The 21,156-nt window shown below is 41.0% G+C and overlaps 3 protein-coding genes across 12 annotated transcripts; 2 read left to right on the top strand and 1 right to left on the bottom strand.

Moving 5' to 3' along the window:
* Window positions 1-1,580: 1,580 nt before the first annotated feature.
* On the top strand, window positions 1,581-6,213 carry yod1 (YOD1 deubiquitinase). Of its 6 annotated transcripts, none has more exons than XM_077529386.1 (4): window positions 1,628-1,713; window positions 1,793-1,861; window positions 2,533-2,741; window positions 3,091-6,213. In XM_077529386.1, exons 2-4 carry the CDS (start codon window positions 1,854-1,856, stop codon window positions 3,780-3,782), a joined length of 909 nt encoding a protein of 302 aa, XP_077385512.1. In that variant the 5' UTR covers window positions 1,628-1,713; window positions 1,793-1,853; the 3' UTR covers window positions 3,783-6,213. The 6 variants fall into 6 exon arrangements, with proteins under 6 accessions (XP_077385514.1, XP_077385516.1, XP_077385512.1 ...); XM_077529389.1 differs by having other exon boundaries at window positions 2,529-2,741; XM_077529388.1 differs by lacking the exon at window positions 1,793-1,861 and having other exon boundaries at window positions 1,581-1,713; window positions 2,529-2,741.
* On the bottom strand, window positions 4,088-21,047 carry kif17 (kinesin family member 17). 4 transcript variants are annotated; one of them, XM_077529379.1, is made up of 16 exons: window positions 20,848-21,047; window positions 20,429-20,668; window positions 19,375-19,521; window positions 19,072-19,173; window positions 18,628-18,817; window positions 17,035-17,490; window positions 16,847-16,899; window positions 16,594-16,759; window positions 15,497-15,558; window positions 15,287-15,408; window positions 14,868-15,096; window positions 13,451-13,709; window positions 13,269-13,315; window positions 13,052-13,175; window positions 11,719-11,838; window positions 4,088-5,539 (listed from the first exon to the last, which is right to left on the bottom strand). In XM_077529379.1, exons 2-16 carry the CDS (start codon window positions 20,657-20,659, stop codon window positions 5,472-5,474), a joined length of 2,376 nt encoding a protein of 791 aa, XP_077385505.1. In that variant the 5' UTR covers window positions 20,660-20,668; window positions 20,848-21,047; the 3' UTR covers window positions 4,088-5,471. The 4 variants fall into 4 exon arrangements, with proteins under 4 accessions (XP_077385505.1, XP_077385506.1, XP_077385508.1 ...); XM_077529380.1 differs by having other exon boundaries at window positions 13,052-13,172; XM_077529382.1 differs by having other exon boundaries at window positions 15,287-15,399.
* Window positions 6,632-11,804, top strand: LOC144023673 (uncharacterized). Of its 2 annotated transcripts, none has more exons than XM_077529383.1 (4): window positions 6,632-6,771; window positions 8,808-8,952; window positions 9,034-9,229; window positions 9,359-11,804. In XM_077529383.1, the coding sequence occupies exons 2-4, from the start codon at window positions 8,848-8,850 to the stop codon at window positions 10,393-10,395; spliced, it is 1,338 nt and encodes a 445-aa protein (XP_077385509.1). In that variant the 5' UTR covers window positions 6,632-6,771; window positions 8,808-8,847; the 3' UTR covers window positions 10,396-11,804. The 2 variants fall into 2 exon arrangements, with proteins under 2 accessions (XP_077385509.1, XP_077385510.1); XM_077529384.1 differs by lacking the exon at window positions 6,632-6,771 and adding an exon at window positions 8,440-8,725.
* Window positions 21,048-21,156: the final 109 nt, after the last annotated feature.

The following is a 21,156-nucleotide window of genomic DNA, read 5'->3' as shown; positions in this document are numbered from 1 at the left end:
TTTTTTAACGACCATGTATAGTAAGATTTTTTTTTAAATGACCATGTATAGTAAGGTGTTTTTTTTGTTTTTTTTTGTTTTTTAACGACTATGTATAGTAAGGTTTTTTTTTTCTTCTTCTTTTTTAAACAACCATGTATAGTAAGGTTTTTTTTTTAAATGACTATGTATAATATATATATATATATATATATATATATATATATATACACATATATATATATTTTATTTTTTTATTTTTATTTTTTTATTTTTTTAATGACCATGTATAGTAAGGTTTTGTTTTTGTTTTTTTGTTTTTTTTTAAACAACCATGTATAGTAAGGTGTTTTTTTGTTATGACTATGTATAATATATATATATATATATATATATATATATATATATATTTTTTTTTTTAACGACCATGTATAGTAAGGTGTTTTGTTTTTTTGTTTTTTTTAACGACCATGTATAGTAAGATTTTTTTTTTAAATGACCATGTATAGTAAGATTTTTTTTTTAAATGACCATGTATAGTAAGGTGGGTTTTTTTTTTTTTTTTTTTAACGACTATGTATAGTAAGGTATTTTTTTTCTTCTTCTTTTTTAAACAACCATGTATAGTAAGTTTTTTCTTTTTAATGACGTTTTTTTAAATATATATATATATAATAATAATAATAATAATAATAATAATAATAAAAGGCCTTACTATGCATGGTCTTTTTTTTTTCTTTTTGTTTTTAATGGCGTACTATACATGGTCATTAAAAAAAACGCTAAGTTGGCGACCAGTTGGGGGCGTCCTCCACATAGAAATTAGTGGCTTGGATGCAGTAGCAAATGTCCCCAGAAGATGGCGCACTCCCTGGAAGGGTGACGTTTATCTGGGTTTCGGCTCGTTTAAAATTGTCCAATAATGCGATGAGCGAATAAGCGTGCATCAGGAAAGCTGACAATGAAATATAGTTCAACAAAAATCAAGAAGAATCGTTGAGAATCCGTGTGGATGTACAACCAAATTCGTGGTGGAGGTTTAGAGGAAAGCGGAGATACAACTGAGATACGATGAAATACTGCCCTCGTGTGGATGACTTGAGTAACTACATTCAGAGTGGGATAGGATTGACTTGTTTGCGAGCTGTTAAAATATAATAAACGTCCTTGAGTAGATATATAGTTGACTACAAGGATGTGGATGCGGGAATTGGAAGTAATGAATACCCATGAAAAAAAACAATAATAAATAAAATAAAGAAGTATCTGATGGGTTTAACTTACAAGAAGCGTACACATAACCTTCATTATTTTGAGCGAACAGATGGCCAATGGAATAAGATAACGACTCCCGTACCGGTGGTATCACGTTCGCTCCCCGCCCTCCCCCTCATTTTCAATAATTTGAGAAATAATCCCATAAGAGAATAAAACATCTGATCTTGTAAACCGAAAGAAATGTCATATATAGTTACTTTTGGAGAGCTATAATAAGCTGTAGTTTTTAATGTACATCTACTTCAACTTTGACTACATGACGAAACGTGTGACGTTTCCTATTTAAAATGGGCACACACGTGTTGCCAAGTCACGGTAAGAATGCCCACCTGTGAGCTATTAGAGACCTTACGGTAGTGGCCACGTCGTGACGTCACCAGTATGTGGTTGACGTTTCGCCCCGCCCCGCGGTTGCGTGTGTGCATTGTTCGAGACGCTGGAAACTGGCGACCACAGGTAACACACACAAAAAAAGGAAGGAAGAAGCAGCCGATTAAGTTGTCGCGGCTGTCATTAAACGTGCTCATTCATGCAGAGGACGAGAACAGGACGAAGATGGCCGCTCGGAGCGAAAATATCCAGTGAACGCTAAGTTAATGGACAGGTTAGCATGCTAGTCCAGGATAGCTTCGCTCAAACACACATTACCCACCCACCACACTTGTTTCACAACAATCATTCTAATCAGGATTATTCAATTACGTTTATTTGACGCCGAAGCGCAGTACTGTATATGTGACCCCCCAAAAATTAAATAAATAAAATAAAATGCAAGTTGTCTCGATAACATGCTAAAGCTACACAGTACAGCCTCCGAACAAAAGAGCTGCAAAACAAAGCAATGTTTTTGTTAGGTCGGGTTTTGTGTTTGGCTGAAGCAAAATCTCTGCCTTCAGACTTGAATGGTTACACATAAAAATATAGTAAAAAAAAAAAAAAAAAAAAATTGTCTTCTTGAGGAAGAAGTCGGAGAAACAATTAACATTGTGTAAAAAAATTAAAAAAATCTGCATAATAGAGTATATAGGGATACTTTAATGGGGAAAGTACTTTAAAAGGGGAAAAGTATTCAATTTAAAACAAAAACTTTTCTAAAATAAACATTTGAGGATCAAAGTTGTTAAAGAAATACAATTTCAAGCAAAAAGTCACATTTTGTATTTTAAAAAAGCCAGGTGGGTGTGTGTCATCTAGGAAGAGCGTCCTAAACTTCCTCTCCAAACTGTCATCATTGCTGTTGTCATTTTCCTGCATTTTCCCCTTCCTGTCAGGCAGGATGTTGCGTCTTCGCTGTAAGGCCAAAAACGGGACTCACGTGATGCAAGGGTTGACTCACCAATCGTGCGTGCACGAGTTAAAAAGCAAAGTGGAGGAGCTGACTGGCATCCCGTGCGAGGTGCAGAAAATCATGGTGGGCTATCCGCCTTCCAGCCTGGACCTGCGCAACGGGGACGCCCGCCTCAAGGACTACCCCATCAAGTCTGGTAGGAAGCAAGCGTCAGATCAAGTCACCAGCAACTTACCAATTTGATTTGGGAATCAAAAGTTGTTGTTTTTTGTAGTGGTACAGGTACTCTGTATAAGGCAGAAGAGGATTAGGGCTAGTGAAGAGAGAAAAAAAAAAAAACGTTTGGCAGGATTCTCACTTTATTCTCAGAATTCTCACTTTTAAAATGAGAATTCTAGACTTTTTTTTTTTTTTTTGTTACTGAGAGTTCAGAGAAAACGTTTTTTTTTTTCTCTCTTCAGTCATAAAAAGTAAGACATTTTTGAAGGAAAAAAAGGCGGCGGAGGTTCACCTGTCATAACATGTTGCGGTTGCCCCCCCTACAGGCGACACGCTCATCGTGGAGGAGGAGAAAAACAAGGCCAAGTTGGGCGGCCACTCCGTCGTGACCAGAACGCCTCGCCTGAACGCCTTGCCGGCGCTGGCGCGTCGCGTGGTGCCGGCCGACAACTCGTGCCTGTTCACCAGCGTCAACTACGTGGTGGAGGGCGGCGTGTACGACCCGGCGTGCGCCCCCGAGATGCGCGGCCTCATCGCCCAGATCGTGTCCGGCGACCCGGCGGCGTACTCGGAGGTCGTCCTGGGCAAGAGCAACGAGGACTACTGCGCCTGGATCCGGCGCGGCGACACGTGGGGCGGCGCCATCGAGGTGTCCATCCTGTCCAAGTTCTACCAGTGCGAGATCTGCGTGGTGGACACGCAGACGGTGCGCGTGGACCGCTTCGGCGAGGACGCCGGCTACCGCAAGCGCGTGCTGCTCATCTACGACGGCATCCACTACGACCCGCTGCAGAGGGAGGCGCCCGGCTCGCCCCCGCAGACCGTCTTCTCCACCGCCGACGACGTCATCCTGGCGCAGGCCCTGGAGCTGGCCGACGAGGCCCGCCGCAAGCGGCAGTTCACGGACGTCAACCGCTTCGCGCTGCGCTGCGCGGTGTGCCAGACGGGCCTGGTGGGACAGAAGGAGGCGCGCGAGCACGCCCGGGAGACGGGCCACACCAATTTTGGCGAAGTCTGAAATGTCGAGCTGCTTCGGGGGGTTTTTGTGCTGCCCCTCCACGTCTGTGGCCATCTACCTCGGTGTTTCCCAACCTTTATTGAGCCAAGGCGCATAAATCTCACGGCATCGCCACCGAGCAAAACGGCAAAAATATGGATTAGGGCTGAACGGTTTTGAAAAATCATCTAATTGCCATCCCTCAGCGTTTTTTGTGCTCATTCTAAAACGCTATGAAGATGCCACAAGATGGCAGCAGAGCCCTGTCTAGTCGAAAAAGTAGTGCTTTGGCGCCATCTTGTGGCATCAGTTTTTTTCACTCTACATGGCTCACAGATGAATAAAGGAGTGTTATTTGTAGGAAAGAAATCATTTCCAAAGCAATTAAGTAAAATTGCCACAGCACAGTGGTTGGGAATCACTGGACTACCTCACGTCGTCCGCCGACATCCGCGTCACTTGCAGTGTGTTCGACTTTTAACTGCCCACTAACGCCATTTTGCTTCAAGCAACTTATTCGTTCTCTGCCTTCAACATGCTGTCTGCAAAAAAAAAAAAACATTGCTGTCGACGGGCGGAAATCTCGCATCAATTTTCTGAAAACAGCTGATTGGGTGAGCCATTTATATTGCATCGTCACTTTATTGGTCAGTAATTTGTAAAAGTAACACATGGAGAGTGACCGATAATCGTCTTTGAAAAACAAATTGTCTTTGGCGAATTAACGTATTCACGGGTGTAAAAAAATATATATATATTTTTTTTTAAGTACATAGTAATTTATTTTGTCCAGTAATAATGAAAATTGGGGCGGCACGGTGGTTAAGTGGTTAAGTGGTGGGTCTTCTCCGGGTACTCCGGTCTCATCCCACATTCCAAAGACATGCATGGCAGGTTAATTGGGCGCTCTGAATTGTCCCTAGGTGTGCTTGTGAGTGGTTGTTCGTCTCTGTGTGTCCTGTGATTGGCTGGCAACCAGTTCAGATTGTACAGGGATAGGCTCCAGCAATCCCCGCGACCCTTGTGAGGAGTAATCGGTAAAGAAAATGGATGCCTGGATAAGGGAAAGTGATCAAAGGTTGCGCAGTGATGATGCAAGCACAAATGAGCGGGTTGACTACACCCATTAAATATCGATTTCTGAAGGGGAAAAAACGTGAAATTGGCCAAAAGAGGATATTGAAGGTTCACCCCGACGCCAGCAATGTCAATGTGTGTTATTTAAAATGTAGAATTTCATTTAACAACATCATTTAACACGTTTACATCTCAGATGAGTTTGGAATTTATGTGAATTCAATGGAAAAAAAAACATGCAACTCCACATTTTGTCTTTATCAGGAGAGCAATTGAAGGTTATGCACTTGTTAATTTTGAAAAATGCGTGATGAGACACACAGGCTCCAGGTGGCGGAGTGGTGCCTTCGGTGCAGGTGGCTCTTGATACCACAGCATAATCACGCAGCCAATAATTGGGCCTTTGCTGACTTTTTATCAAAATGTAGGACATTTGTCCACATTTTGTGTGTGTGTGAACACTTTAACAATTTAAGTTTAAAAAACAAATGTGGAGATAGTTGTATTTTTTTTTATTCAGCCTGTTTGCATTCACAGTGGGTAAAATCATTCTCAAACTAACCTCATTTTAAGCTGTTAACCTCTTAAATGGTCAATTTGTTTCTCAGCTACGTTCAAGCCTTGGCGGAGGTCTCACACACGCACAACTGAAATTGATGAGCAATGCGAGAAACGGAACTGCTCAAGTGAGATAATCCGTTCTGTGAAAAAAAGGAAATAGTGTTGAATTACAAATTCAGATTTCAGCAACATGCCTCATTTTTATACAAGACTAAGTCAAACTTTTTGTCTTAAGGATTCCCGTTTAGGGTCCTTCCCTAATGTGACACATTGAGTTCAAATTGTGTTCATCAGGAGACTATAATCTTCCTGATCACAAAAATAAAATATATATCTTTAGACACTCACTGAGCTGTTTTGTGAGATTTGGTGACATTACGCAAGATGGTTTCACTTTTTTTTAAATGATTTTTTTTTCCTTTTTAAACTAGTTCAACTTTTGGGTTTTCGCTGCTGATTTTGACTTTTGGTTTTCCTGCAATAGTAAAACTTGAAGTGATCTTTTTTTGTGTTGATTTCATTTAAATGAGATGGCAAATGATGGTGCTGTAAACAAAACTTTTTTTTTTTTTTTACAAGATTGACTTTTTTGTTAATTGGACTAATGTGATGTGAAAATGCAAAAAAAAAAAAAAGTTATTTGAGGATTTTCTTGTTTTAATGTGAACTAACATTTTTAGTTTTTAACCTGGACATTTACAAGCTCTCATCACTATTCATGAATGTTACACACCAAACATTACATTACTGGATTTACTTGACTTTTTTTTTTTCCCTGCAGTGTTGTATCACGATTAAAAACTACGGCAAGCAGTGTATTTGTTTTGTGTCATAATAAAGTAGGATTTCGGTTGTTTCATAGTTTTGGGGTTTCAAGGTTCACAGTTGCTGTAGTACTCTTCCACGGTTAATTAAAGAATGCTGTTTATTTGCCTTATTCCCACGAGTGATAATCAAATGCACATTCACACACTGCTTCACTTGAGCCACCGTTAACTGCCAGACGCATGTCCCTTCTGCTGAAATATTCCTTTGCAACACATCAGTCACCCTCATTACAAAGCACATAAAGAGCATTTTATTTTTTTTAGCTTGGTCCATTTCCAGCTTTAAAAGTTCACATTTAAATCATTTACTGGCCTAGTTTTGGGGCCAAATATTTGTGGACAGCTGTAGTAGTAGGGCTTATTTTCAGCTTATTACCATGACAACGCGTCTTTACAGCGCGCTCTGATTGGATGATCCCTTGGGGACGGCGAGCAATGACTGGCTGACAGTTTAGCCCCCCTCGCGCAGGTAAGCACTGACAGCGAGCTCAGGAGGAGCACTTTCGCCCGAAACGACAACAACATGGAGCACAAACGACTTAAAGGTACTTTTATTATTATTTTTTGGATCAGTGAAACGTTCCTATGAGCGTTACAACGTTTGTCATTATAGTCTCTTTACCGAGAACGCGTGTACAAGCCAACATTATCTTAATCTTCACCATCACTGCTAGTATTAAACGATGCCAGGTATTATATGCCCATATGTTAAATTTATATTGTCATTTCGTATGAATTAGGTAGGACATTGAATTTGTCGTTAGTTTAATCCGCCATTTTAATCGTATTGTGGATGTACACACTCAGCGGCCACAGAATTAGGTGCAAACCTACACAAAGTAAATGACGTCAGTTTAATTTAAACATAAGTTCTCTTGGTGTCTTTGGACTTTAAAGTGGACTCAATGTCCTTATAAGTGGACTTAAAGTAACTGCACTCAAAGATGATCATAATATCTTGTAGCCATAGTAACCAAACATACATAACAAACATGACAAAAATGAGCATTATTCTCTTTTTTTTTTTTTTTTTTTTTAAATAGCACACCAATTATTAGCTTTGTAAAGACTTTTCATTACAGCTTGATGTCAATTTAAAAACTATTTTATCTTCAGTGGAATATACACACACCAATACAATTTGAGCATTTTTCTGAAAGATTATCATGAGTGATTATTGTGGTATGAAGAATTTTCCTGTGCAATCAGCTCAGGCAAATGATGTCTGGTTCCTGTATCCACTATTGCTGGTGAAACAATGCAAAATTTCCACTTGTGGGACTAGTGAAGGTTATCTAATGTGATCTAAATTTCAGCGTTGCATAAAAGTAATTGAATGTCTCGTAGAATGTCCTGTGGCGTGTTATGAGGGATATGCAGAAGCAAAGGAAGGAGCCGACAAAATGAGCAGCATGCTTAACTGATAATTGCAAATAAGTCCTGCATGAATCCTGTCACCATTCATCTGGAAGGGCACACTTATTATTTGCATAAGCCCTGTGACACTTTTTAAACGTTATCACCACATCCTGACAGCTGGAGGTCGCATAGTGTGAACAATAAAGAGCACTCTTTTTTTTTTTTTTTTTTTTTCATCCCAGGAACTGAAAAGCAGCCAAAACCAATGAGGACAAAATGTTCTTTTGTGCTACGGTCTGCTTGCAACATCAAATAGATTTAGTCGTAATATAAAATACAGGTAGTGTGTGGTGCATTTTTGGGGGGGGTGAATGAACGATTAGGAGAGGCATGTGTATTGTAATCTGAGTCACATGCCAGTTTACATGCTTTATCATAAACGCAACGTTAAAATGCGCAGTCATCCCATAGACAAGTCGTTCCTCAGCATATTGCAGTTCAGTTTTTGCGGCATTGTAGACTGGGTTAGGGTCAGGTTAGGTTTGGAGTTTGAGTTGAAAATAAGTATGCATTAAGTAGAATATAAAGTTTTTTGTTTGTTTTGTTTTTTATAATAGGGTAGCATTAGTATAGTAAAACCTCTCACCTCAATCTTAACTGTAAGACTTAAGCCTTTACCAAACTCTAACCTTGTGTTAAGAGTAGGTTTGGATTTAGAAAGTTAGTGTAATTTTTCTAAATGCACCAGGTAGCCCCTGTAACTTGTACATTAGTAACCGGTGGGCCTGTTCTAAAAATAGCTAAAGGACATTGTTATGTATGACCAAAAACAAAAATGCTTTCATGTGTACTTGGGAAAAAAAAATCAAAATACAAAATGTCCTCAAACATCTAAACTCATTGTAATAAAGAATCCAGGAAACAAAAAACCACTGACCTGACAAGGGTACGCTTGTTTGTGACAGCGACCGCTAACACAAACAATGAACCGACAACGAAAGAAACCAGGAAAGTTAAATACAAGCAACTGACGAGACAATGAGAAACACCTGGACTAGACAGAGTTTCCATTAGTCAGTCCGTCTGCCAGCGAAACAGGAAGTCTGTCTGTAACAGACCCACGAAATCAGCTTTAAAGATGTTAGTGACACCGATTTTAACAAATCTAAACAAAATAAACTGCATGAACTATTTGTGATGTCACATATTCCCCATCATCCAGAGTGACGCAGCCATTCTGGGGCCTCTGACTTTTGGATAAAATGCCAAAAAGTGACACCTGGCCCGGTGGGACTGGACTCGAGATGTTGGCTGAAATGGACAGCGCCGGCAGTTGTGACAGCGTTGTCAGCGGGCAATCTGCTTCCGTAAGTCTCATGATCTGAAACTTCTGGAAACTGAAAAGTGAAAACCCGGCTGAGGAATATTTTTTATCTTTTGCGTTACAGAGTGATGATAATCTGGAGCATTTGTCCGCCGAGGAGAAAGCCTGTCTTATGTTTTTGGAGGAGACCATCGAGTCTTTGGACGCCGAGGACGATGGCGGGATGTCCAACGACGAAACGGACTTCTTGCCCGATCCTGGCAGCCTGGCCTCCAGACTGGCAGACCTATCAGCCTCCATGAGTAAAACCAAACTCAATGGTGAGCTAATCTTCCCGGCGACAGTGGCAGATTTAGCTGTAAAGTTGCCAATGAAATTCATCTTTTGTTTTATCATCTTCTCTGTCAGCTTGGCTTTTCTTTGCTAACAAACATCCTTTTGTCCTCTAGGTCTGAAGAAGCACAACTCTATGGAAACCATCAGGGAAAAGGTAGAGAACAAACCCATACAGAACTACCTTGTACCGACGCCGTTTGTTTTGGCGAGCAGCTCCAATAGTTCGGAACCAAAGTTGAAATCTGCTATTCAGCTAAACAAGAACAAGTCTCTTTCGTTTGGTAACAATTGCATCCAGAAGCCTGCTGCAGTTGACGTACCCTTGGAGGTCAAACCCAAAGATAACTTGAAGACAGGCGAAAGAGGACCTTTATCCTATGATGCGCTTGTTTACCTGCGGCGGAGCGCCTCCACAAAGAAAACGCCGTTATGTCCCACAGTCGATCACACCATAGACTTGGTCAAACGCACTCCGGTCACCACGGAAGGTCCAAACGGCGGAAATGTGGGAAGGTCCGACAGAGCTATCTCAGCGGCCGCCAGGTTTAGTAGGACAGGCCCGCCACCTGTTGCACAAAAACCCCAAAGAATCCCGTCCAACATCGCAGCGAAGACAGATAAGGAAGCGACTCCTGCTTCAAACTCATCGCACGGTCTCAAGAACGCAACAGATCCCAAAGTGGTGCGACAGGAAGCTTTGCAGAAACTCGGCCTCCTCAAAGACCAACAGTCGGAACCCGCTCGACTGGAGCTCCCCAAGTCAAACTCGTCGGTGGGAAACGAATTTTCAAAAAGCCCGTTGAGAAGTCCCTCGTTTTGCTACGCTCCGGGCCCTCCCGGGCCCAGGGTCAAGGGTCTGCAGAACAGCGCCAGTTTCCACCACCACGCCAGGTGCGAGCAACAGGCCGCGTGGCTACCCAACAATTCAAAGGCGGCCGGTCCAGAACGAGCCGCTACCTTCGTCGTCAACCGCAAAAACGAGATCAAGCAACCTGAGCCGCGACTCAAAACCGTCCCGGAGGATCAGCCGGTCACCCCCAACGCATCCAACTCTGTGGCGTACACGATGATGATGGTGCGTGGAATGGGCGCAGACAGGAAAGAAGCGCTCAGGAAGTTGGGACTGCTCAGAGACGAGTCGTACAAGTAAGCGGAGCGGTTCGACTTCACCAATCAAAGGGAGTGAGAGATTAAGAGGCCACTTGGCTCAGGACGAAGAGGTTGAAGAACTTAAAAGGAGCAGCTCTTTCCTTTCTCGGTCTTTCTATGCAGTTTTTCCAACAATGTCCTGTTGTGTTGCAGCTCATTTATGACTGATTGTTTCCCAGTAGAGAAAATGTTTACGGGACTTTGACATTCCTTGAAATTCAGGGTCCACGCCTTTTTGCTAGGGGTTGTAGCAGCAGCCAATAGAAAAGCACCTTCAGATGACATCCCTCTCATTGTGTAAAAACAAAAAAAACAAAAAAAAAACTAAAACTAATACTGAAACTCATGAAAACTAAGCATTTCTTAAATAACTAAAACTGAAAAAGAAATAAACAAAACCACCCTGAAAATAAATTAAAACTACACTTAAAAAAAATGAAATCAAAACTTACTAAAACGAAAAATTGAAAAACTACAATAACCCTGCTCCAAAAAAAATTCACGATCATCTCTCAGAAACTTTTTCTGTTGGGAAAAATGCTCAAATTGTCTTTCAGGTTGAAAAGTAGCAAAGTCCATTTCTACTGTCATTTTTTTTCTCCACAAATGGGCAAGAAAAATAAAACGTTTGACTGCAGATATTCGGAGTTGCTGAAGAGTGTTTGACTCGCATGTGGTCCTACTACTCGTCTTACTCGGGAGGCCTGCTGCTTTTCCATGATCAGATTAGCTTGAACACGGCACGCGTGTTAAGTTAGACGGCCCTTTCTCTCTGACCGCTGTATCCCCTTTTGCGTGTTTGACTTTTAAGTCCTTCCTTGAGTGGTTACGTAACGCCGGCGGAGCCTCAATGGCCGATTGTTTCCTTTTGCGGTCGGCGTTATCGCCGGCTGAGGTGCAGGCTTCGGCCAACGGGGGCGGGGACGTTATCTGTGGCTTATATTTCGACGGTGTCAAATTCTGAAATTGACACCTCTCTCTAACCTCAACTCATATTCTACAATGGAAGATGAAATCAGGCCACAGTGTGAAATGTGACACTGACGCAAAAAGGAGTATATTTGGTAAATTGATAGTAAATTTTACGAGTCAGTAAGAGCTCTGTAAACTGCTTGTCAATGTTATTAAATACTGTACATTTAATTCAAGCATCAAACGTGTATATTATTAAAAACATTTAGTTTTTATTACTGCATACAAATTCTTAAAATTAGTTTATAAAGTCAAAACTACTGTGCCACTGTGAAAATAACATAGTGTTCGTTGTGTTTTATCACTTGCTTCCATTACTGAAGAGATTTGTTTTTTTTCCGCTTGGCCTTACCAGTGGACGCCGGGACGGTCAAAGATTCCAGGCGGAAGGGACGTGGTATGGCCGAGTCCAGGCTCGCGTTGACGCTGAGGTGGGGTGGCCCGTTCAAGAGTGAGGAGGGGGCGTGGGCGGCTGTGGGAGAAGGCAAATTTATTAACTTCATGTTCTTTGAATGAATCCACTATCATTCACAGTCACCTATTTTTTTTGCTGCCAAAGCCCTATTTATATAGGAAAGTAGTACAATAATTAGCTTAAGGAAGTCAAAGTGACATCTTGAAACAAGCTTTTGATGTATGTGAGGAGCTACGGTGGATATAAAAAGTCTGCACACCCCTGCTGAGATGCATATATTTTTGTAGGGGAAAAAAAACCACCACGATAAAATACTTTCACAACTTTTTCTATGACCTATAACCGGTACTGCACAATTGAACAAAAATGTGCATTTTTTTTCAAGAGGGGAACCAAAAATAATGATGCTGTTGCATAAGTGTGCACACCCTCAACCTGAGATTTAGCTGTTTGGAATGAACCAATCACATTCAAAATTGTGTTCAATGGGAGTCAACACACACCTGTCGCCATTTAAAATGACTGATTTACCACAAATAAATTTCAGATGTTCTAGTAGGCTTTTGCCAACATTTTTATTCCTTACTAGAAGAAGCCTGAAGCGTATGTGCTAATACTGCCAGGTATTTGGAACTGTTTATAATTCCTCCTCTTTTTCTACATAATGACAACAAAAATAATAAAGTCCAACCTTGGTTTCATCGAACTGTAACAAACACGTTTGGTCATATTAACTCATTTGCTCCCAATTTTAAATGTTAAGTGTCCCAAAGACATATTTATACATTTTTTATGTTTTTTTTTTTTTTATGCTAGAGCATACAGAAGTCTTTGATCAAGACTGCAAACTGCAACGAATGGTTGAAGAAATGGTAGTTATTGCACAAACGGCCAGCAGGTGGCAGCAGAGCAAAGGCGATCAACCAGGGCCATGTTGAAAAAAAGCTCAATTACTCACAACTCTAAATAGATTTGTGAATAATGATGAAACTTAGCTATATTCTAATGATAATTGCCTCAAAACGGAAACAGAAATATACTCTTTTTTTTTTTTCCTGATGAAAGAAGAGAGTTTAATCTTTTGCTTGGGAGGGTCCATGTTTTTATAGCAATTGAACACAATATTCGGTGCGCCTTGGTGGGCTGCTAGTTAGTCACTTAGTGGCTGTTGGTGGCTGGGCTCGGACTGAAGTATTAGTGGGGGATGATCATATTATATCGAATCTAATGGGATGACAGAGTAAAAAAAAAAAAAAAAAAAAAATCTTACTGAGTCCCGAAGCGGTTTCGCCTGCGAGCAGCTGGCTGGCCCTCTTGCATTTGAAGTAAGTGTTGGCGATGTTTTCACTGTCGCTGCGGTCCAGCAGCTCCTTGTACCGATCCTCCTCAACCTGCTGGGGAACAAAGACACATTTGCAACAGGGGCGGGGGTAAATGTCTTCAGGTAGTGAGAATGAGGAGAGGAGGAAGCCACACCAGAAACTCACCACAAATGTTTCAGGGCCTTTGGTCGGAGAGAGGTTTGAAGGCACAGCTGAGGGACACAATAGGGATTTAATACCGCCTTAAATATTGTTAAAAATATAGTTTAGAAAATCTAGTCCACCCGCGTCCCTAATGAGGGAAAAGAATTACAGAAAATGGAGATTCAAGACCAGCTGCATCCCACCTGACGGCAGCGTGGTTCTCTGGACGCTCACGTCGGGAAACCTCCAGGCGGCGCTCTCCTCGTCCCACGCGGCTTCTCGCTTCAGGCGCTCCAGGCTGCTGTAGTTGCAGTCGCGGCGAACCAGCGGCGCCATGCGCTCCAAAAGGCCGTGGAGCAGCTGGCCCTCGCGCTCCAGACGGCGAATGGTCGCCAGGTAGTCGTTCCGCTCCTCCTCAAACTCCGCCTGAAGGTCGCGGATCTCCAGTTTGGCCGCTTTCAGCTGACGGAGGGAAAAAAGGGCCGTGTTTTCGAAGATGCTTCTTTGACACATTCTCGAGTATATAGGTTATAGATTTGGTCAACATGAGAGCACAAAAATGCTGCTTTTACAAAGATAATCATGCTCAGTTTTCATTGACATTAATGTAGGTCACTTTTTTTTTTTTTTTTTTTTTTTTTTTTTAATAGTAACATCTTTCTTTTTCACAGTCTGGATTTCGATTACGTTTATATTAGGATGCACATCTTCAATTACCATTATGTTTATCCAAAAAAAACACAACAAAATCACTTATTTCATTATATTTACATATACAGTATATTAAAATAAATAGTAGACATAATAGATAATAAAGAAATAATAACAACAACAACAATAATCACTATATTATATTATTTAGAGGTCCAACAATCGATTATTTAGGACTTATTTTAATAATTAAGCAGTTAACCATTGTAAGGACCTTGTTTATCTTAAAATTATCCAAATTCTCTTAACAGTAAACATTCTACACAATCCGTCCTCCATAAAAGCAGCTGGATATCTGTGTGTTTAATCAAAATGAGATATTTGCAATTATCTGATTTTACTTTGGAAAATAATGATCAACATGTTTGCTTCTGGACAAACTAGTTTATTATTATTATTTATTTATAAATAATGTACTATTTTTGAATATAGGATGGACATTTAACAATGATTATTTTCATCCAATTGATTTATCAATAATTTAAAAAAAATCATTTACAGATTAATCGATGATTGAAATAATTAATAGTAACTTAAAAAAAAAAAAAAAAGTAAAAAAATTACCATACGCAAAATGTATATTTTTTTTGCCATAATTCTGTCACACAATATTTTGCTTTGTATTTTACATTAAAGTGTCACTTATTTAAATTTCTTTTATTCATGTATTTATTTTTTATTTTTTTTATCTCAGAGTACAATATATACTTTATATTTATGTATTTTTAAGGATGTGTATTGTCTTATTTCTTGCTTTTATATAATTATTTTCAGGAATTTTTGATACCACCTGTTGTTTCCTCATTGACAGTGTTTGTTTCTTTTCTTAGCGCTCTCGTCATGGACCTTATCAGATATTGGTTACATAACTGAATGTTTTTTGACGAGTATGTTCTGGCACTAACCGACCTTTCCTTGGACCTTGAGCAACATCTGGCCTTTGGCGTGGATCTCCTCCTGAATGGAGTCGTAGACGCTGTACAGCACGTTGTCGCTCTCCTCGCTGTTGTCCGACAACGCTTTGATGAGCTGCGCTTTCCTCTGATCGGCCATTTTCCTCCTCTGCTGCTTCCTCTGCTGGAATTCTTTGTTGCGGGCCTGCTCGCCGCCGACCACCTCCTGCTCCAGCCTCTGCAGCCTGCATCAGAGACAATACCAACATTTTTATAGCCCCAATTATACACATGCAATATGAATGAGGAATAATAAAAATACATTAAAAAAAATGTGATGATGATCCAAATTAGGTTCATCATGGTAGAGGTCTGCAATCAACTCGTGTCGGCATTAGTGTCGCAGGTAAGAAGACATGGCAGCTGGCCACCAACCTCTCCAGGGCTTCTTTCTGCTCCACATCCCCTGTTGTGCTGACACCAGGCGACTCATCTGGGACTCCATCTGGACTTGATTGGATCCCAGCGGCAGCACGTGGCGCAGCGGACTGACGCAGCTACACGGCAATGGAAGAATGAATGCAAAAAGTTGAGGCTTCGATGTGTTTATTTATTGGAGGGCGGTTTTCCATCCAGTGTGCGAACCTGATTTGTGCCGCTAGGGGAGGTGTTGGTGTTGTCCTCTGTTGTCACACTGCTGGAGCTCGCTTGTGTTAGGAGACAAAGCAAAAATAAAAAAATAAAAAATCTTTGCCAATTCATGGCTTGCTATTCATTTGCAAATTCACCTATTCTTTTTTTGGGGGGCGGGGCAGTGGAACCTATCCTTATCTATAAAAGTGCAACTATGTATTCTTTAGAAGATCCCCACAAAATGAAACCAAACCCTTTGAAATTATGTATTTTTAATCATTGTTTTTGAAAACTGAAATAAAAAAAAAATAAAAAAAAATAAAAAATAAACAGTTTTATGTTGATTGGCCAGTAGGCTCTATTTTTTATTTATTTTTTAATATTTATGTATATTTAATTTATTTATTTATACAGCGTCTAGTTATGTTTAGCGGTTAAGTGCAATCCACATGTAATATTTTCAACTTTCTCATTTCATGATGAAACATGAGACGTACTGATAAAGTCACAGATTTATTTATTTATTTATTTATTGCATTATCGTAGTCTTATTTTATTTGTGATTATTCTGCATGCGTTTGGTAGAATTTTGTTGAAGCTGTCGTAGTGAACGCTTAAAAGACTGCAAGTCAAAGTGATTATCAAGTTAACAACCCCAACCTAAGTGGATAAATAAACTGTTTCATATTAATTAATGGTTTGTTTGTATTTTATTTACGCATATAAGACCAAAACATTTACATATAATTTATCTGATATTGTTTAATGTAATAAAGATTAATTTATTGCTTGTGTTTGTTACAAAACAATACATGGAAAGAGAACCTTGAAAAAAAAATTGCATATTAAATGGCAATTAATTAAAAGAATTATAAATTAAATTAATTTAAAAAAAAAAATTCAATTAACTAAATTTTTAAAATTAAAATATAATTAAAAAACAGTTTGTGGTATATTTATAGTCAAAAAAATGAATATAAGCATTTTTTATTTCCAGTGGGGTCAATTACTTGTGCTTTTTTGCTATTTGTAGCAGGGCTGGGTTCGGCACTGTACAACATTCCTTGCTGCCTTTCAAAATTCATCAGTCGTCAGACGTCCTATCTCACCATTCCTTGGGGAGGAGCGCCCCCTGCTGGACTCGATCTTCTCCAGGCCAGACAATTTGCCGTCATAGGAGGCGCGCAGGGCAACAATATCCTCCTGCAGTTTGGCCTTGGACTCGCGCTCGGCGCTGAAGTCGGCCTGCAGCCTGGCCAGCCTCTCCTCGTAGTCCTGAAAGGCCAGGGTAGTAAATCAGCTCCGACAGCGGCGGCGGCGTCAAGTGATATGCGGGCGTGGGAAGGTTCGGCCGAGGGCTACCTTCTTAATCTTCTCCTTCTCGCCGTCGTCAGTGCAGCTGGGGGACATCACAGCTGCAAGGATTTAAGTGGGGGCACCGAGAAAATGTTTGACTTGAGCATAAGTGGTGATAAATTGGATAGATGAGTTTGAAGGAAACCACACTTATTAAGTATGAGAATTCCTCCCATTTTTGTAAGTCTACTCACATGAAACGGGAGCAGCAGATGGCAGCTGGGTCAAGATGAGGGCCCGCAACTTCTTGATCTCCTCCTGGTACTCCCGCAGCAGCGCATCCTTGGGGTCCTCGTTGACGCGCGGCCGGTTCTGGATGCTCTTGGCTCGGTTGGCGTAGCGCAGCGTGCTCAGGCTCTCCTCGTAGTTGCCGTCGGCCGGCGAGAGGCAGGCCACCATCAGGGTGCGGGTGTTGCCGCCCAGCGAGTCCCGCAGCAGCCGGGTCAGTTTGGAGTCGCGGTAGGGGACGTGTTTGGAGCGGCCGTCCGCCAGGGCCGAGATGACGTTGCCCAGGGCGGAGAGCGACAGGTTGATCTTGGTGGCCTCGCGCAGGCGCTCGCCCGTAGCGCCCGTTTTGGACTGGCGCTCGCTTCCCGCCAGATCCACCAGGTTGAGCTTCCCGGCTCGGAGGTGGTCCTGGCCTGCTGCGTCTGTGGAGGGACAACAACACTGACTTTCGGTGTGCAGTTTTTGCACAGCTGGTCCTTATTCAGGATCACAGGGAAGCAATATAGATAGGCCTACTGTTTGTTTTTTGTTTTGCTTCAGCACCTGCTTCCTTAACTGTCTGTGCACGAGACTGCATTCTAAAAACAGTCTGGTCAAAAATAGTCAAAATTGGGTCAAAAGTGGACCCAACGTTTTGAGTTTTTTTAACCCAAGAAGTTGGGTCAAATTAACTTAATAACCCAATCTGTTGGGGTGTGTGTGTGTGTGTGTTTTTCATTTCAACCAAGGTTTTGAGTTAATTGAAGTAACCCAATTGAATCGGGTCAAGAATGAAATGACCCAACTTTTTGAGTTATTTAAGTTTGTCAGTGTCAGTTTGTTAGGTTGTTTTGTTGGTTATTAATATTCATTTGATCCAATTTTTGGGAATTAATTGAATAACCCAATCAAATTGGGTCAAAAATCATTTGACCCAATTTTGAGTTATTTACATTTGTTGATGTCATTTTGATTGGTTGTTTTGTGGGTTATTCATTTGAATCAACTTTTTGGGTTAATTGAATAGCCCAATTGAATTGGGTCAAAAATGAATTGACACAATTTTGAGTTATTTACATTTTTTTATGTCAATTTGATGGGTTGTTTTGTGGGTTATTCATTTGAATCAACTTTTTGGGTTAATTGAATAGCCCGATTGAATTGGGTAAAAAAAAAAAAAAAAGAAATGACCCAACTTTTTGAGTTATTAAATTTGTCAATGTGAATTTATTGGGTTGTTTTGTTGGCTATTTATTTGACCCAATTTTTTGGATTAATGGAATAACCCAGTTGAATTGGGTCAAAAATGAACTGACCTAACAGTATCAGTTATTTAACCAAAAGATATGGGTCAATTTGAATTAATAACCCACAAAACAACAATTTTTGGAGGTTGTTTTGCGACTTATTCATTTGACCTAACTTTTAGGGTTAAGTGAATAACCCAAAAAGTTTGGTTGGTCGCTTTTTGATCCAATATAGGCTATTTTTTACCCAAGTGTGTACAGCGGCGCCATAAGGCTCTTTATATTTCATGATCTTTTCACTCATTTGTGCAAGTTACGTGCATATGCCTTGACCTGTGCGACACATCTCCAAGTGGATGCTGAAGATGGAGTGCGAGCGAGACGAGTTCTTGTTCATCAATGTGTAGGCCACGGCGCGGTTGCGCCAGCCGCGCTCCATCACCGTCTCGCACTCGGCCACGCTGTGTACCGTGTGCATGGACAGGTCCCGGGTGTATACCCCATGCTCCGGGTGCTCTTTTAGCTGGCCGAAGGGGGAAAAAAAACAAAACAAACGTAAACACTCAGTCTGTCACCTTGTTCAAACAGTGTGACCTTCAAGAGTGTGTAACAACCTTGTCACCATAGTAACATGTGCAGTGCTGTCCGTATTGTACACTTAACTATTAGGCTCACACAATGTAAGACGGTAAGGGGTACTTAATGTTTTGGCCAGAGAGTGTTTCTTATCATTCTATTCCATACACAGACTTTCTAATGTTAAAGGACACCACAAACCTCTAATCGCTGCTTGGTGTCGTTGCCCAAGAGGTCTCGTATTTCTTCGTTGTAAATCTCCAGGTAGGACGCCCTCACCAAGAACTTGGTATTTTCTGCACACTGGCACACATGGAAATACACACACAGTTAAGATCAAAATTAGTTATACCCTGGGCAACATGTTTATCATATCAGACATAATAATTGTCTAAAAACTAGGTATTTTTTATGTTTTTGTTTCAGACACTTCTGGGTAATTAAATCTGCCATATCCAATCTATGCAATGTTTCCGTAAGTGGTTTACGTGCTGACAAATGCACCTGAATGCTCTCGAAGATGTGCTCAAAGGCTCGTGGGATGACCCCCCTCTGGGCCGGGGGCTCCGACACCCCCTGCATGGTGAAGGACTTGCCGCTTCCCGTTTGGCCGTAAGCAAATATTGTGCCATTGTATCCTTCTGTGACCCCCTGTAAAATAATTGTGCATTTTATGTCAAAAGGGACCTATATCTTAAACTTACTTTTTAATCGCTTCTATTAAAACTCATTTGCTCCCAATAACGTATAAATACGTTTTATTTAAATGTTCTAAGTGTCCCAAAGACGTATTTATACATTTTTTGTTGTTTTTTTTTTTATGCTAGAGCATACAGAAGGCTTTCATGCAGCCTCTCAACTGCAAAGAACGGTTGCAGAAATGGTAGTTATTACACAAACGGCCAGCAGGTGGCAGCAGAGCAAAGGATATCAACCAGGGCCATCTAGAAAAAAAGCTAGATTACTTACAATTTTAAATAGATTTGTGAAAACTGATGAAACTTAGCTCTCTTCTAATGCTAATTGCTGCAAAACGGAAACAGATAGAAACATACTTTTTTTCTGATGAAAGAAGAGACTTAATCTTTCTTTTGATAGGTTCCATGCTTTTATAGCAATAGAACACAATATTCTGTGGGCCTTGCAAAATCAGTCAAAATCCAGTAAAACAACCGGGAGCGAACGGGACTGCTTCTGTGAAAATGGCTGGGAGTGAATGAGTTAAAATAGTTTGTTCTTGGGGGTGCAACCAAATAAATCAATTGTTTTCTATATTTGAAAATGTGGAGGAAAATTACATTGTAAAAACCCTTCGCCGAATTTCTATGCCCATGAATTGATTAGCAAAGCATGGTGAAGATCCAGAGCCACTTTCAAACAATTGTCAGCCATGATGTCATGCAGAGGAACATTCATGCAGAACTATATCAATTGCTATAAGGTAATTAGAGCTGCATTGAATTTTGTTGGCTGTACATAGTAGCATTAGCTGTCAGTCTTATGGTAAGTAGTAGTATGTTGTTTACCTCCAGGTGTTACTTTCTAGCTAAAAGCTCACCTCTACCAACGAGTAGGCGCTTTCGTTGTACATTTGCTCCGTGGTTTGATCGGTGAAGTAAGTCCCGTCGAAGGTGAACTGCTTGGGAGGCTCGTCAGCTGACGTGGGCTTCTTGATGAAACATTGGGAGCGCTGCAGGTCCATGGCCAGCACCATCTTCGAACCCAGAGCTTTCTCCCGGTCGTTCAGGGGTCTGCACCGGACAACCACCTTCACGGACTCAGACCCCATTTCAGCCACCTGGAAGGACAGAAAGTCACATACAGTAGCTCGGCGATTGCTAAACAAGGTGCCCATACCTTTTAATTATATATTGTATCTTTTATATATCTATATGTATTTTTTAACGCAGCTTATGGTGTACCTAATATAGTGGCCGGTCGGGGGAGCATATCTGCTGATATAAAGTGAGCACTCACCAGAACCACTGGCAACTACCTTAAAAACAGTTCCACTTCCACAAATACGTCAGCTGAAGTTCAGAGGAAAATAACTCGCTCAGTCACAAAAGAAAGCCGAGCGAGAAAAGGTAGTTTGTTTTGCGCCTTTCGTGTGTCGTCGTAGCAGCAGGTCTCATTTTGCCATTCCTGTTCCCACTCGGCAGTGGGTTTGTCGTTGCTTAGCAACGTCCAGCCGCCTGGCTCGCTGCGGTCGGCCATCTTGCTAAGGGCAGTCTAATCGGTCATAATCATACAATAATGTGCCTGCCTGTGTAAAAAAAAAAAAAA

This window comes from Festucalex cinctus, chromosome 8 (genome assembly GCF_051991245.1).
Source record: "Festucalex cinctus isolate MCC-2025b chromosome 8, RoL_Fcin_1.0, whole genome shotgun sequence".
Lineage (NCBI taxonomy): Eukaryota > Metazoa > Chordata > Actinopteri > Syngnathiformes > Syngnathidae > Festucalex > Festucalex cinctus.
Note: the sequence above shows the minus strand (reverse complement) of the source record. Positions and strands in the feature narration are given on the sequence as shown.

Excerpts from the sequence above, each read along its gene's own strand:
- yod1 (XM_077529386.1), top strand. Across the intron at positions 2,742-3,090 it reads GGACTACCCCATCAAGTCTG|GCGACACGCTCATCGTGGAG; the intron begins GTAGGAAGCAAG and ends CCCCCCCTACAG.
- LOC144023673 (XM_077529383.1), top strand. The coding sequence starts at position 8,848 with ATGCCAAAAAGTGACACCTGGCCCGGTGGGACTGGACTCGAGATGTTG. Across the intron at positions 8,953-9,033 it reads TCAGCGGGCAATCTGCTTCC|AGTGATGATAATCTGGAGCA; the intron begins GTAAGTCTCATG and ends TTTGCGTTACAG. Across the intron at positions 9,230-9,358 it reads GAGTAAAACCAAACTCAATG|GTCTGAAGAAGCACAACTCT; the intron begins GTGAGCTAATCT and ends TTTGTCCTCTAG.
- kif17 (XM_077529378.1), bottom strand. The coding sequence starts at position 20,659 with ATGGGGTCTGAGTCCGTGAAGGTGGTTGTCCGGTGCAGACCCCTGAAC. Across the intron at positions 18,818-19,071 it reads ACACCAAGCAGCGATTAGAG|CTAAAAGAGCACCCGGAGCA; the intron begins GTTTGTGGTGTC and ends CCCTTCGGCCAG. Across the intron at positions 13,316-13,450 it reads GAGAACCACGCTGCCGTCAG|CTGTGCCTTCAAACCTCTCT; the intron begins GTGGGATGCAGC and ends TGTGTCCCTCAG.